The sequence below is a fragment of the Halteromyces radiatus genome, assembly GCF_025201355.1.
Source record: "Halteromyces radiatus strain CBS 162.75 chromosome Unknown BX664scaffold_5, whole genome shotgun sequence".
NCBI classification, from domain to species: domain Eukaryota; kingdom Fungi; phylum Mucoromycota; class Mucoromycetes; order Mucorales; family Cunninghamellaceae; genus Halteromyces; species Halteromyces radiatus.
Genome location: NW_026251691.1, coordinates 1515637 through 1531973, shown reverse-complemented (window position 1 = coordinate 1531973; position 16337 = coordinate 1515637). Strand labels below are relative to the sequence as shown.

General features: G+C 32.8%; 6 protein-coding genes across 6 annotated transcripts; 3 read left to right on the top strand and 3 right to left on the bottom strand.

Moving 5' to 3' along the window:
• Positions 1 to 340: 340 nt before the first annotated feature.
• On the bottom strand, positions 341 to 2771 carry BX664DRAFT_336141 (uncharacterized protein). The gene is made up of 2 exons (XM_051546034.1): positions 2034 to 2771; positions 341 to 1880 (listed from the first exon to the last, which is right to left on the bottom strand). Exons 1-2 carry the CDS (start codon positions 2575 to 2577, stop codon positions 586 to 588), a joined length of 1839 nt encoding a protein of 612 aa, XP_051399219.1. The 5' UTR covers positions 2578 to 2771; the 3' UTR covers positions 341 to 585.
• Positions 2772 to 2981: 210 nt separating this feature from the next.
• Positions 2982 to 3991, bottom strand: BX664DRAFT_360082 (uncharacterized protein; the record flags this gene model as incomplete). The annotated part of the gene is made up of 4 exons (XM_051548131.1): positions 3840 to 3991; positions 3524 to 3772; positions 3302 to 3433; positions 2982 to 3137 (listed from the first exon to the last, which is right to left on the bottom strand). Exons 1-4 carry the CDS (start codon positions 3909 to 3911, stop codon positions 2982 to 2984), a joined length of 609 nt encoding a protein of 202 aa, XP_051399218.1. The 5' UTR covers positions 3912 to 3991.
• Positions 3992 to 4952: 961 nt separating this feature from the next.
• On the top strand, positions 4953 to 7195 carry BX664DRAFT_374592 (Cation/H+ exchanger; the record flags this gene model as incomplete). Its single annotated transcript, XM_051548699.1, has 10 exons — positions 4953 to 4989; positions 5116 to 5237; positions 5335 to 5363; positions 5640 to 5709; positions 5817 to 5861; positions 5983 to 6065; positions 6158 to 6346; positions 6450 to 6498; positions 6559 to 6738; positions 6827 to 7195. Coding segments are annotated over 10 exons (1173 nt in total), but the record flags the coding sequence as incomplete, so codon positions are not given.
• A 1200-nt stretch (positions 7196 to 8395) lies between these two features.
• On the top strand, positions 8396 to 10699 carry BX664DRAFT_336139 (WD40-repeat-containing domain protein). The gene is made up of 3 exons (XM_051546033.1): positions 8396 to 8588; positions 8671 to 8864; positions 8932 to 10699. Exons 1-3 carry the CDS (start codon positions 8505 to 8507, stop codon positions 10379 to 10381), a joined length of 1728 nt encoding a protein of 575 aa, XP_051399216.1. The 5' UTR covers positions 8396 to 8504; the 3' UTR covers positions 10382 to 10699.
• Positions 10700 to 10749: 50 nt separating this feature from the next.
• BX664DRAFT_336138 (uncharacterized protein) lies at positions 10750 to 12046 on the top strand. Its single transcript, XM_051546032.1, has 3 exons — positions 10750 to 10815; positions 11007 to 11320; positions 11491 to 12046. Exons 2-3 carry the CDS (start codon positions 11020 to 11022, stop codon positions 12021 to 12023), a joined length of 834 nt encoding a protein of 277 aa, XP_051399215.1. The 5' UTR covers positions 10750 to 10815; positions 11007 to 11019; the 3' UTR covers positions 12024 to 12046.
• An 857-nt stretch (positions 12047 to 12903) lies between these two features.
• On the bottom strand, positions 12904 to 16254 carry BX664DRAFT_336137 (mismatch repair endonuclease PMS2). Its single transcript, XM_051546031.1, has 12 exons — positions 16111 to 16254; positions 15953 to 16039; positions 15499 to 15877; positions 15250 to 15408; positions 15085 to 15193; positions 14892 to 14976; positions 14748 to 14827; positions 13702 to 14660; positions 13474 to 13643; positions 13257 to 13399; positions 13139 to 13174; positions 12904 to 13065 (listed from the first exon to the last, which is right to left on the bottom strand). Exons 1-12 carry the CDS (start codon positions 16244 to 16246, stop codon positions 12952 to 12954), a joined length of 2457 nt encoding a protein of 818 aa, XP_051399214.1. The 5' UTR covers positions 16247 to 16254; the 3' UTR covers positions 12904 to 12951.
• Positions 16255 to 16337: the final 83 nt, after the last annotated feature.

Genomic DNA, 16337 nt, shown 5'->3' with positions numbered 1-16337 from the left:
TGCGTAAAATATATTGAAGGTAAAATGTTTACAAAAACATCGATCATCTGCAGAAATAATAATAATAAATGAGAATTGTTGTTATGGCTAGCATCTAGACTCATTCTACATTCCATGTCAATCAATGATGACGAATCCAGACAGTTCCCAAAAATGATTTGAATTGAATTTGTTTATTTATATAGATTGATTGAATGGAAGACACACAGAAAAAAAAAAAAAAAAAGAAAAGAAAAGGACAACTATTCAATAGTGAAAGAGGATAATGTAGAAGGAAGGGAAAATGCAAAGGAAGAAAAAAAGGCCGGGATGATGGGTGGATTGTAAAATGTTATTGAAGAATAAATAAATAAAAAAAAAAAAAGGTTCATAAATGAAAGTAAAAAAGTTTGCATACGAAAGAAGAGTGCAATAATAAAAGACTAATTGAATAGGAGGAGAAAATAGACAGATAAAGATATCGATCAAACTAATGTGGGAGGTATCACAACATAAGAAGGATTGGAATAAAAAATAAAAATATAAAGAGGTGTACACGAATGGAGGAAAAAATAAATAAACACACACAATAGAATCCAATCATCATCATAGTTCCATGTGCACACCAACATCCATCAAGAGGGGATTATCTGAGCTTTCTGTAGATCCATTTTGACTTTGATCACCTAATTCTTGTTCCATCAACGTTATACCACTATTGGGCAAAGGAGAGTTACTCATCATAATAGCTGATGATGTCGATGTTTGTTGTTCGTCCAAATATTGGTTTTGTTGTTCTTCTTGTTGTTGTTGTTGTTGTTGTTGTTGTTGTCCAGAAGAAGGTCGACGTTCTGATGGATAAACAATGGGTTGATTGGGTGCCAACATATGTCGATGATGATGACGTCGATGATGATGATTGTTATCGATATTGGATGGAGTGATTGTTGTACGTCCAGCCAAAGCTTGTGGATGAGGATCATCTTGAAGTATTCCCATAGTCATTGGTAAAGGAGTAGCGCCAGTCATCAAAGTCATTGTACCAGGACGACGATGTTGTTGAGGTCGAGTACCTAAAGTAGTACCCACTGCGGCAATAAGATCAGATGCAGTTGCTATGGTAGTATTTGTTGTTGTTGTTGTTGTTGTACGAGATCTTGATCCATTTGTTGATGGTGTAGTAGTAGCATTTGTTGTAGTAGTTGTAGAATGTCCATTTGTTGTAGTATTATCTTGAGGAGGTACAGAAGAACGACGTTCAACACACCACCAACGATGACCATCGGCCCAAGCTTTAGATTGACAAGCTTTGCAACAATATTTGGCTTTACGGCAACGACGACATTTAGCGAATTCACGAGGTTGAGTTTCCCATTTTCCACAAAGCATATTTGCACAACGTCTGGTTCCACCTTTTGTTTCGTCCTTACGGCAAGCATTTCGCATGATGACACCAGCCCAATATTGAATAGGATTTGGATGCAAACGATGACAAAAACGTTCGACGACGGAAAAGACATTGCGATCATAGTTGGTGTGGAATTGATTTCGGATGTGAGGATATTTTGAAAGATAAGCCAATAATTGTAATGAAAGGAGAATATCTTCTTCACGATAAAATACATTATCAATAGTAGGTTCCCGGGGATCTTGCCATGTAGGTACAGATTTCGTTGATTCCCTGTTGATTCGGTTTCTTCGGCGTTGAGCAGCATTCATCTTGATATAAGGAAAAGTTGATTTTCGAAGAATACGATGTTGTTGACGAGTTGATTGAGGACGTCCAGATAAAACATTATTATCATCAGTATTGGGTATCAAAGTATGGTTGTTATTGTTGTTATTGGTTGAAGTAGTTATATTTGTGGATGGTGGAAATGATGGTAATCTTGTTGTATTGACTACATTATTATTTAAAAAAAAAAAGATGAGTAAGATGATTCATATACACATCAATTCCTCCCCTTTCTTTCTCTTTTTTTTTTTTTTTATCACATATCCCCTTGATTCCAAAACAAATAATAATAATAATAAAATATAGTCGGAATACAAACCTAAATGATGAGAATCCAGTATAGCTTGTTCAGATAATAAACCATTAAGTAATTCTTGATTATGTGAAGTGGATGATGATGATGATCGTACATTGTTGTTGTTAGTAGTTGTTGCTGTAGAATTGTTATTATCTTGTCGATCAGTTTCTTGCCGTACCAATTCCAAAGCTCTTAAGAAGTTTTCTAGTACACGCAAGACAATAGGAATCATACCAGCTTCCACCACTTTTGTTCGAATTTGTTCAGTACCTCGAACACCAACATTGACCACACATTGAAAAGCCAAAGACCATTTCCATAAACTACGGCGTTCAGGTTCAAGATGCTGCGGAGACAAAATACGTACTAGTCGTTCTAAACCACCATCTAATACTAATATTTCTCGAATACGGGGAGATGTTGAAGTAAGATAGGCTAAATGAGTCAAAGAGTTAATCATAGGTAAACTAGCAGTACAATCCAAAGCTCTTCTATCATAAAGAGCCGAAGTGATGCAAACAGCCGCTTTGTTATGTGATGGGAAACATAAGTTGGGTTCCCTCATTTGGTTGATGTATATATATATAAAAAAGGGTTGTATTTAAAAAAGAGTTATATATATATATAATAAATAAATAATATATATATAAAAGAAAATATATGTAAGAAAAAAAAAAGGTAGATAAATAGATGAAATAAGATAAAACTGATGAAGGGGAGATAAAACGGTTCAAGTGAAGAAAAAAGGAGTGAGAGAAAATAAAAGAAAAAAAAGAAAAAAAAAAATAAATAGAAAAAAAAAAAGTCTTGATGAGTAAATAATCCCCCACTTATCCCCTCTCTCTTCAATACACTTTAGAGAACCAATCACACGCCAACGGATACTAAAGAACTAAGCCTGAGTTTGAAATGAACTGTATATAAAGTAAAAGTCATCTTTTTTTTTTATTATTATTATTATTATTATTTCTAAAGTTTTTCATTAGGTTGATATGATGTTTGTGGAATGGTTGGGGATGATTGACTATAAGCAGGAGGAGAACATATTGATTTATAATTTGATCCATTCATAGTAGAAAAATGATGTAAAAGATTATATCTTTCATCAAATTCTATAGTAATTGCCTATAAATATATAATCAGTTAATCCTTTGTCATCGTTTGATGTCTCTTAATATTAAGGGGATGATGTGGTAGGAGAAAACTAAGGAGGACTAAAGTCTTTTTTTTTTTTTTTTAAGGAGGATGAAATACAACTGCAGGAAGAAAAAAAAAAAAAAAAACTTTACATAGTAAGCGGACTTTTGGTAATGAGTACTAGAATTTGACCCGGGAGATAGTTTGGAAAGACGGAAATTGATACCTCGAACATTTTCGGTCGCGTTCATGCAAGAACATAAATGTATAATAGCATGTTCAAACTAATTATTATTATATATATATATATATAAAGAAAAACATTTTTTAAAAAAATGAAATCTATCATATTTCTTTTTTTTTTTTCTTTTTACTTTTTTTTTCAGTCGTCTACGCCAACCCATCAATATACATGAAAATGAAATAAGAGTAAAAGGGATCACCAAGATAAAATAAAGATGATGAGTATAATGAATAGATCCAATAACAGTTAAAATGATTAAAGTACTAAAAGAAGCAATCAATGCTGTAGATGTTCCCGAAGAAAGTGATGGTGGTGGAGGATTATGTTGAGCTACTTCATTAAAAGCTGTCATTGTTGATGCAAATTCTTGAGCTGTCATCTAATATATCAATCAAATAAATCATCATCATCATCATCATTTTCTCTTTTTTATATTTTTATCTTACAAAACCATCTAAATCAAAGGTATATTGATTATCAAAATGTCGATGAGACATGACACAATGAATTGACTTCATGATAAAAGAGGAAATAATAACGCGTGTTATCAATTGAGTGGCAATCGGTAAAACAAGAAAACAAAAAGAAAAAAAATTACAAAAAAAAAAAAAAAAAGAGAGAGAGATTTAAATAGATAAATTTTTTTTCTCTTTTTTTCTTTTTAGATGAAATCAAATCAGGGGTGGGGAGCAATATAAAGGTATGGAACGTATTATCTATTTTTTTTCTAGGAGGATTGTCTTTTTTATTTTTGGTAGTAAAAAAAAAAAAAAAAAAAAAAAAAAAAAAAAAAAAAAAAAAAATAGGAGAAAGTGACCCACAGGGATCTTTCTTCTCTGAATACTGCATTGTTTTTTAGGGTGGTAATCATAACTTCCTTTTTTGGTTGTTTTTGAAATACCGCCACTTTCTTTTTTTTTGGATCTTTCACTTTTTTTTTTTTTTTTGCTTTCATGTCGATCTCTTTTCCTTTCTTTTCTTTTCTTTTTTTTTTGTCATCACCCCTTTTCTATTTTCAATCTATATGTACCATTTTCTGTATTCAACGTTTTAGTTTATTAGTCTTTTTACTTTCTTTTTTTTTCCTTCTCCTTTATACACTTGTTGATATCATATCTTTTTCTTTATATACTTTTTTTAGTGTACTATCATCAAGAAGCATCATCAGTCTACAATCAACAACTTTTAGTAATTACATCATCAACATTATTGTTTATTATTGACATTTCAACATAAATCAGTATTACCGACTATATCAATATCATCATCCCTACTACTAGGCAATAACATCGGCAAAACATCAATATCGTCAATATCATCAACAATTATTATTATTAAAAATATTATTCTTACTTATCAAAAACAAACCATCATCATTTTAAACAAGTATTAACAATAACAATCAACAGCATCTACAACCCTACAATAAAAGATCATCAACATTATCATCAGTAACAGCATATATAATGGCCGTAGACTTGATTCCGGGCGAATTTTCTCCATTCACTATAGCGATTGCAGTTCTTAGTGGCTTTATTGTATTCTTTGGTTATATATCGATGTTTCTGAAGGAAAAGTTGTTTCTTTCCGAAGCTTGTAAGTATTTGTTTTTGGATAAAGTTTAGGTCGGAAAAAATTCATTATGTCCACTTCTCAACCTTCCCCCCCTTTTTTTTCATTGACTGGTTTTTTTTTTCTTTATACATATATATATATATATAGTTGTTGCATTGGTGGTGGGTATTATCTCGGGACCTTTGGTGACAAATGCTATCAATCCTTATACTTGGCAAGAAAATGACGAAATCACGAAACAGCTTACCAGGTGCATCATTGCTATTCAGGTATTCTTATTTATTATTATTATTATCATTATTATTATTGGTTAAGAGTTGACAGTAACATGATGATTCACTTTTTTTTTTGCTTTATCCATATTAGGTAATGGCTGTTGGTATAGAGTTGCCCAAGTAAGTCACATAAACCGATTCTACCATCGTCTTCTTCATCGTAATTCTATCTCTCATCGTCAGACTATCATTTTCGTCAGTCTAACATCATCATCATCATCGTCGTCATCATCATTAAACTATTATCATCGTCATCATCATATCATCATCATCATCATCATCACACAGTCATTATCATCATCCTCATTTCATCATTATTTTGTAACACACAGGCGAAATAATCATGCATGCATATTTACTTTTTTTTTTTTATCTTTTCTTTTTGTCTTCCCATAGACACTATCTCAAGAAAGAATGGTTGACCATGCTGATGCTCTTGTTTCCAGTCATGATGTTTATGTGGCTCGTTAGTGGTCTCTTTATTTGGGCTCTAATACCTCCCGTGTCCTACGTAAGTTATCAAAAAAAAAGACAGATTTCGTCCCTTTTTAATTTGATCTTTACTATCATCAGCTGGAGGCCCTTGTTATATCCGCATGTATTTGTCCTACAGATCCTGTAAGTATGGAATTAATTAAAAAAAAAGGAAAATAGTCTACAAAACCGTTTACTTTTTAATTCTCAGGTATCTTATCTTTTTTTTTTTTTTTTTTTGTGGGTGATGATGAATTGTTTATAGATTTTGGCAAACTCTGTGATTAAAGGTAGATTTGCTGAAAAACATGTCCCTTTTCATATCCGAAATGCACTCTCAGCTGAAAGGTAATATATAAATGAAATGAAATTGATTAACAACTAATTAGTATTCTAACCTTTTTTTTTTCCTCTTACATATCCATTCTTGTATAATATAGTGGCGCTAATGATGGTATGGGATTTCCTTTTTTATTTTTGGCTATTTTCCTTTTGGGAGAAGATACTGTGGGTGTGGCTGTTGGAAAATGGATCTATGTTACCTGTCTCTTTCAAATTGCTCTCTCTTGTGTTATTGGCATTATCGTTGGTTATATTGCTCGTAAAATCTTACAATGTTCGGAAAAGCAGTAAGTTTATCAAAAAAAAAAAAAAAAAAAAAAGGCATGAAAATTCAGGGATCGGGTATTAATCTATATCTATTTTTTTTCTTTTATGCAAATGTTTCAAAAGTCATCTTATAGATAAACCGTCTTTCTTGTCATTTGCAATTGCTCTAGCTGTAAGTAAAATTATTATATATTATTATGTATCCACTGATTTACCTTTTTTTTTTTGTTAGCTATTCTTGATGAGCATGACTGGCTTTTCTGGTAGTGATGATGTACTAGCTTGTTTTGTGGCTGGAAATGCATTCTCTTGGGATGCATGGTTTAGGAAGGAGACCGAAGAGGCTCATTTTCAAGATGTTATTGACATGATGCTAAATTTGGCTATTTTTGTTTACATTGGTGCTATCATTGTAAGTTAGATTATATCAATCCAATCATTATGATTATTATTGTATTAGATGAATCATTTATCTAATATATATATATATTTAATTTAAGCCCTGGAATGACTTTGGAAATGTATCTCTCGGATTAGCGCCTTGGCGATTGGTGGTACTTGCTATCTTGGTTCTTTTGTTTCGAAGGTTACCTATTGTACTTTTACTCAAACCTGTGATGCCAGCAATGAAAACATATAGGGAAGCCTTGTTTAGTGGATGGTTTGGTCCTATGGGTGTAGGTGCTGTATTTTTATCCAAAATTGCAAAAGAACAACTGACAAAAGTGTATGGTGAAGAACCTATCTCAGTGCAAGTCATCAATCCGGTAGTTCTTTTTATTGTCTTGTCTTCTGTCCTTGTCCACGGTACAACTATTCCATTATTCAAACTAGGGAAGAGGATTAGATCACGTACATTATCTATTACAAGTATCGGTAGCGGTGCAAGTCAAGTCCTCCATCTGCCTAAATTCCAACAACGACGAAGTGAAGACGATCTATTACATCACTATCATCATCCAAAAACGTTAGAAGCAACAATGACTGAATTACAACGCAATACATTATTCAATACCATTCATGGTGATCGAACATTAAGTAATCGACCCTCTTCAACAACAGCCATCATTGTTAGTGGAGACAAGTGTGATGAGGAAGATAACAAGGCTATGATACAGATACATATTCATGACAATGACGAAGTAACGACAGAAAAAGTGAATGAAAAAGAATTCATAGTTGGAAAAAATAGCAACAAGCATTCAACCAGTAACTCTTCAGCTTCATCCACTTTATCTTCTTCACGATATGAGGATGATATGACAACAGATGATGATGGTGATCACCGGTTGGACGCAACAAGGGAACAACTTGGTAGCGATTGTCCTCTTTTTTTGGGTGCTGGGACCTATCGACGTGGAAGTAGTGCAACTCTGGAGACACAAGGCATTCGATTTTTGGAACCAATCAAGCCAAGAATGTCATCACAAACAAATCTTAGTACGATGGTAGAGAGGAATGATACAAGTGTATCTAGTTTCAAACATTGGATAAATAAACATACTAAGGATTCAACAAATGAACGATCAATTAGCACATCATCAAAGTCAACAAAGGAGGAAAAGAATGAAACATCAAAACAACAACAACAACAACAACAGCGTCATCAGCATAGTGGATTGCGCCATTTATTAAAAAGCAATAAAGAAACAACAGATAACAATGATAGGAACATTGCCACTTATTCCCCAAATCTATCGCAACATGAAAAAGAAAATGACAATATATCCAATGAATATCCTTCTATTTATATGATGATGACAGCCAATAAGCATACTCAAGATATGGTGAATAAGAAAGGATCAATTATATAGATTTAGTTAAGTGTTTTATTTAGATGTATGTAATAGATTTATACACCTTTTTTTTTTATTTTTATTTTATTTGTTTGTTACAATAAATAAATGAGTGCCTTTTTTTTTATTACTGTTTTTGATTATATATCATTTCATTTAGGTTGCATTTTTAGGGAGCCTCAAAAAAATCAGGGTGTAGTACAAAAATGTCAAAGAAGTCCGCTTCTCCCCCTTTTTTTTTTCGTTTCTTTCCTTTTTGCTCTCCACATTATCTTTTCCTTTTCTTTCCTTTCTTTCTCTCTTTATTAAATTGTATATATATATTCTTTCCTTTTTATTTTTTATTTTTTTATTTTATCAATACTAGTCTTTCTATAATAGAATGTCAACAACATCTAATGATGGAAGATGTTATCGACATCGAAAAGATCTTGTTAACAATAGAGCCGAAGTTCTTTTTGAGTTAGTAAGTTTTTTTTTTTCTTCTTATTTTAATAAGTCAAATTAAAGAACTAACTGATATTTTTTATTAAAAAAAAAAAACAAAGTCTTTGGATAAAGTATCTACAGTAGATCGTGCTGCCATTACTCATATTTGGTCACTCTTCTCTTCTGCACCAAAGAAACAACGCGACTTGATCTTGAAAGGTATTCTCTCTGTTTGTTGTATGCCTCAACTCTCTTTTATCTATGAAACATTACAACCTTTACTTAGAATTGATTTTGTAGCAATATTACCAAGGTATAAAAAAAAAAAAAAGAAAAAGAATATATATTAATCATACTAAATCATTTTTTTTATTATTAAGACATGTGAACTTTCAAATATTTAGTTATCTTGATGCTACTTCTTTATGTTATGCTGCTCAAGTCTCTCATTCTTGGAAATCAATTGCTGATGATGAACGTCTTTGGTTTATGATGTGTGATCAACATACTGGAAAGAAATGTGCAAAATGTGGATGGGGTTTATCCAACAAGCTTCAAACAGCTTTATCATCTTCTTTAAACAAAGGTATTACTCTCCAACAACAACAACAACAACAAGAATCAATCTTATCTGCTATGACCACTTTACGATCCACGACAATGACATCAGTAAAGAAACCTTATACACCCATATCATCATCAAGAAAAAGAAAACTTTCTTTGGTCTTCTCTCCTTCTTTTATCAGTTTGTTCCCGAAAAAGAAAATATTATCATCATCATCAACCACCTCTTTTACCGAATCATTGAATACCGACATCGATCCTTTACTCAACCAACGACATGATAATTTCAACATTTGGAAATCAATTTATCGTGAACGTATGTTAGTAGAACAGAATTGGCGACAAAATCGATTTATTCAGCGGGAACTATGTGGACCGAAGAATGGCGTGATCTGCATTCAAGTTTGCGACGATCTTCAAGTGATTATGATTGGATACGATGACAAAACAATTCATGTTTATGATACCACTCAACAACAACAACAACAGCATAATATACCAACAACAATTATGAAAATGGAATCAATGATACACTGTTTTCAGTTTGATGAAGCCAAATTGATTGTTGGTGAATTAGATCATTCAATTAGTATTTGGGATTGGCGTCAAGGCATAAGAATTCGTAGGTTGCAAGGTCACACAGACGCCATTGTTACTCTTCATTTTAATTCCCGCAACATTCTCGCCACCGGTTCCTTGGATCACACCATTCGGATATGGGATTTTCAACAAAGTCAAAGTTATGTTTTACTTGGTCATGACACAGCCATTCGATCTCTTGTATTACTCCAACATCAATCACAACAATTATTAGCCTCTGCAGGGGATGATGCTTCTATCCGTATATGGGATTTGACAACACAACAATGTATTCGATGCTTGACAGGTCATCATGGCGGCGTTCGGAAAATCGTTCCCGTACCCTCATCAAGTCAATTATTGAAAAACAACAGCCATCCACTTATTCTATCATGTTCCACTGACAATACTATACGCTTATGGGATATCATCACAGGTCAATGTCTTCGTACAATGTTTGGTCATATGGACCATGTTACTAGCCTAGCATGCGATCCATTTCGTATTGTGACTGGATCAAAAGACAAGTCTTTACGTATATGGTCTTTGGATACTGGTGAACTTCAACATGTATTCCATTCTCAAAGTCCTGTCAATGCTGTGGCCCTTTCCTCTTCTGGTATTCTTTCTGCATTTGGTGGGTCTGGTTGTATTTGGGACTATAGTACTACTATCAATTCAAGATGATTTGCTGCTTGGAATTAAAAAATTGCATTGCGTGATTGATTGACCGAATATCGTTTGGATTATGCCATTTCTTTTCTTCCAATCAAAAGATAGACGTCCCCCTCTCCTTTCCCCCCCCTTTTTTTTTATCACTCTATTTTTATACCCAGCATTTATATATACACTTATTATTCATCCGTTTTCTCCAGTTAGTTGTAGTTTATATTGCTTATTTTACCCTATTTTATACTAGATAATCTGTTACACACATATACAATTATCCCTCTATTCGAATAAATCGTTGTTCAAATATCATTATTTCTTTCTTTCTCTCTTTTTTTTTTTTTTTTTTTTTTTTTTTTTTTTTCCTGTCATTATCTTTGTTTGATTCTTACCATTATTAGTTCTTGTTGAAATCTAATCTGTATAAAAACGCCCTGCAGCTATTCTTCAAAGTAAGACTTCATCATTTGATTATAAATTGCGACTTTTTTCTTTCTTTCTTTCTTTCTTTCTCAGTGATTGAATCATATCTTTCTTCCCTCCCCTCTTTCTTGTATATTATATCTATTGTATTATTCATCAAATTTATCACTATTTATTTTTATTTTGTAATTTATTTCTATTCTAAAAAAAAAAAAAAAAGAATATCACGTCATATGATGAATCCATCTCTTGTATCTACTACTGGCACCACTTGGTCTTCTCATGTAGATGTATTGAATAAAGTCATGGATCCTATTGATATCCTAACAGATGCAGAACTTCAAAACGAGTTAGCACTCTATGCCAATGCTCAATTCACTTTTGATACTTTGCCTGGTGCTGCCATTGAAGACAAACAAATGAAATCATTGTCTGGTTTCCCTATGGATCAACAACGACAACATCGTCAAAGACCTCCTGTGCTTGATATTTCTCTCGCCAATCAAATCCATAGTGCCAATTCTACGCAAAAAGGTAAAAAAAAAAAAAAAAAAAAAAAAAAAAAAAAAAAAAAAAAAAAAAAAAAAAAAAAAAAAAAAAAAAAAAAAACTAATTTTAAATGACACTCAGGCGGGAAATATATAAATTCTAATATACGATTTTTTTTTTTTGACTCTTTCTTTCCTTTTTTTTTTTTTTAATAGATCCTTATTCTTCTGTTACCTCTTCACCTTATGATCAAACTCAACAACATTACTTTACGCCAGTATCATCATTACCTGGATCACCCACCCACAAGAATCATGGTGGACGCCATATGGATCCATTATTATCATTCATGATGTCGCCTACAAATAGCACTCCTGAAGAACCAGTGACTCCAATGGAAACATTATCTGATCAACTTGATGGTCACAAAACAAAGAAAAAGTCAATAACAAGACGTACATCTGCAAAATCTAAAGAAACCAATGATAAACCCCAAGATGTATCGTTGGAAAAGGTTAGTCAAGCTAATGAACAGCAGGACGAAGATTTAATCAAGTTGGATAAACGACGCCGCAATACCGCTGCTAGTGCTCGATTCCGAATCAAGAAGAAATTGCGTGAACAAACCTTACAACGTACGGCATGTGAAATGACGGAAAAGGCCAAACGTTTGGAAGCCCGTGTGCAAGAATTGGAACGTGAAATCAAATGGCTCAAGGAACTGGTAGTAGCAAAACATGATGCTTGAAATATTTCTATCCATACATGTCCTTTTTTTTTTTTTTTTTTTTTTTGTTTTTGTGTGTGTTGCCTTTTATGATACTTCTCTTAAGATGATTTTTTCCACATTATGATTTTTATTTTTATATGCCGAACTTTTATGAAAAAAATATATGCCTATATGCCTTTATGTCCCCCTTTTTATAAAATAAATTTTTTTTTTCTTTTTTCAAATTTTTGTTACACACGGAGATGGACTATTTGAATCGGCGGCCTTGTCCACCAATGAAAGATGTTGAAATGGCTCAATTCAAAGTAGAAACAATCAAGAAGAAGGGTGTTTGACAGCTTTTAATTCAACATGTTTTTGTCGCTCGATTGATTGAATATTTTGTCATTGGTTGGTTCAACAACCGCATGATCAATTGTAGTGGAGAAAGCATGTATTTGAATTGAAAAATGATGACCAGGTCAACCTTAAATGACCCCAAAATAGATAGATAGGGACATCGAGAAACGATGCATTCGATATGTCGAGAGGGGTATGTCTGATTTTTTTTTTTGTCATCATCACCCCGTTGTCAGCCATAATATCAGTTATCATCCCATCTGTTGCTATCTTGTTCTTTGGTTATAACTTGGAGATGTTATTTTTGATGATGATCAATTAATAAGTATGATGATCAATGTTATAGGTAGTAGTGAGAGCACCAATTCTATATATGATAGAACGAAAGTATATGTATAATAAAAAAAAATAAATAAAATCAGATAAGGAAAGATATGATGATGATGATCACAGTTAAGTGATAATCAGAGAAGATAAAAATATAAAAGTAAATACCAAATTAACTTGGTGATTTGACATAGAGTAAAATAATATATCCTAACACATCCATCATAGGAAATACAATAACATGGAAAGGCATTTTTATTACAAAATGAAATAATACTCTCTAACTAAATAATGATCCTTGACATGTTGGATGTCGACGACGTTGAGGCACTTTTTCCTTGATAGCTGAGATAGTCATCAAATGTCGCATGGTTGGTCTTCCATGAGGACAATTCTATAGGAAAAAGTAAAAATAAACAAGTATATCAATAAATGAAATTTTTCTTAAAATAAAAAAAGGAGATTACCCAAGGTTGATTGATTTCACCCATATGTCGAATAATCTACCAAAAAAAAAAAAAAAAAAAAAATTGAGTCCAACTCTTTTTTTTTCTACCTTTTTTTTTTTTCTTTTATTGTTTTTACCTTGATCATTTGTTGTTTGTTTAATGAATCACCTATCATGACTGATTTTCGACAAGCTCTTGAAGCAAACATCGATCGGATTCTACTACAACGTACCATTTCCCCAGGTCTTTCGCTAATAAGATAAACAAGTTCACTGATGTCTAATAATAATAAGAAGAAGACCAGCTCTTTCTATTTAGTCATATTTTCCTTCACTTTTTTTTTTCTTTTTTACCTTTTTTATCTAACATAGTATTTTTACTGAATGGTTGTGATAAAACAGAGATCCGTTTTGTTGGTTCACCATTCTCATCTATTTGTATATTGAATCCATTTGCCCTAAATATATTCATATTATCCATCACCAAAAGTTCTTCTGATGCCGTTAAATCGATAGGTTGAGGTCTATATATATAAATCATCGAATTTATTATTCTCATCTAACTTTTTTTTTTTGACTTACCGAATTAATTGTTGTCCATTGATCTGTGTCGATTGTTGTAATGTTTCAAAATTGTATTTTTCATCAGCAGCATGTTGATCAATAATAAAGAGATCATGATCATCCAAAAGTCCAATGATAAACCCAAGATTGAATTGTCCAAGGACTTTAATACGTGCAAAATCTGTTTTGTTGATGACTCGATCCAATGCCGCCGTTGCTACTTCGTTGTCGTCAGAACGAAGACTTGCTTGTTTCAAAGAGGATGTCAATTTTGCCATATTCCTATTGTCTTGTTCCGTAGTTGCCGTCTCGCTTGTTGCCCTCCTTGATATTTCATGCAATTGTTCTAATTGTAGTCCAATAGTTACACATTCGTTCATAGAGTGCCATAAACCTCGCATTGCTGTTGTTGAAGATCTTATATCAGAGTTAAAGTCACTATCATTCGTTGCGTCTTTGCTGAAGTCCTCAATTTCTTCAATATCATCAATATCATTATTATTATCATCGTCATCCATTCCATTGTCATCTTTGGTTGCATCGGGTAGTCCTGCATCATCTTGAGATTCATCGGTAGCTGCCATTTCATCTCGTGTATCAGAGTCATTCGTGCTTTTCCATAGAGAATGTGTTCCTTTTGCTCGCTTGACGTAGTTAAGAAGGGTACTAGTGCCCGATCGTTTTCCACTTGTTGCCCCTATAGATTTCCTTGTCGATGTTGTTGATGATGAGGATACTGTTGGTCTATATGCTTTTCCAGATTTATGTGCAAACGATTCTAAAAGTGCCACGTTCAAAGTAGTAGAGGTTTTTTCCGAAATAAGATTGTTGTTACCGTCATCATCATAGTCGTCGTCATTGTCGTTATCGTCATATCGTCTGCCTGCTGCTGTTGATGAGGAATTATCATTTTGCGAAAGAAGTGGATTGACACCAAAGGTTGATCGACTTGGTTCCAATTGTTTTCCTAGTTCATACTATCCAATTGAAGATAAAATTTAAAAATCAGTGCATGTTACCAAAGACAAGTTCCTTACTAAACTATTATATATAAATAAATTTACCATGATGATTTCCGCTAATTGATGTTCTTGATGTAAAAAAATAGTGCGCTTATCGGGTGTGACATTAACATCATAAGAATCTATCGTAAATATCAAAGATAAAAATAAGTATCCATATATCCACTTGCTATTGTCACATTTTACCAGTGGGTATTTTGAAATTGGCAACTACAAAAGGGTATTGATTCGAGATAAAATTTCTGTAAAGTTCATTGAATGCCTTTGTCATCTATGTCCAAAAAGGGAAAAAGAAAGAAAACAGAGATGTGAGTTGTGATAGTAATAAAAATTGTTTATGAATTTGATGAGATATCTTAACAATTAATTGTTTTCTTACCCTTGGAAGATGACATGGTCGTCCATTGATATAAAAATATTGTCGATCAGATTTTTGCCTACCGTGACCAAATTGTGGTTTTGATATGAATCCAGTGACTAAACCAAACCTAATATATTATTAGTAAATATTTATTCTGCATTTTTTTCTTCTTTCATGCTTTACTCATGATCCAATTTTCTGCTATGATCTTCGGAAGAAGTAGATGCCACCAAATCTATTTCAAAAGAGACAATCTGTGTCACCGTCTTTGCACCAAATACATTTGTAAGGTTTTCGCGTAGTGTTAAATTCCCGTTCGTTGACATGACCCGCATTTTCGAACTAAAGAAAATAATAAACCAATATATTGGTAATTAATATGATCATCAAACAGTTGTATTTTTTTTTTCTTCTTCTTCTTTTAGCTCCTACCCTTTGGATGGTTGATTGCTTGCCACCATCCTAATACCAGCGGAAATGATAGCATAAGTTTGAATAACAGCAAGGGCTTTACCATATTCTCTTTTGATATTTCGTTTGAATTCACGTTGTCTTACTGGTAAGGAGTGAAATAAGTTGTGAAGTTGTATAGTTGTACCCACTGATCGTGCTACAGATGTTGTTGATATCAAATGTCCTCGATGATCGTATTCCAATCGTACACCTTTGGGAGCTTGTTCCTTCGTTGCTGTGACAACCACCAAGTTTCCTAAAGCGCATAATGATCCAAGAGCCTCACCTCGAAAGCCAAAGGTATCCATTCGTTCTAGATCTTGGAATTCGGTCAACTTGGAGGTATGATGTTTTAAAGCTAATATGTCAATAAAAATAGTAAAACATATGAGATTACATATATCTGAGATAAGGAGGTCTTTTTTTACTTTACCGAGATTTTCATAATTGGAGGGATCCACACCAGTTCCATTGTCTATGACTTCAATACCTTCTAGTCCATTTTCCTTGAATATGATTTCTATAAATAAGAATAGTTGAATTAGTGAGAAAATTTGAAAACTAAAAAAAAAAAAAAAAGAAAACTTTTACCTATTGCAGTAGCTTGGGCATCAAGACTGTTTTCTATCAATTCTTTCATTGCTGATGATAAATCGAGAACAACTTGGCCTGACCATATTCTATGTACAGATTCTTCATCAATAGGTTGAATTGACAGACCAGCCATGGTAAATAATAATGAAAGAAGAAAGAAAGATAAAAATAAAAAAACTGGATAGACACCAAAAAAAAAATTTAAAAGTCAGATAGAGTTTTGC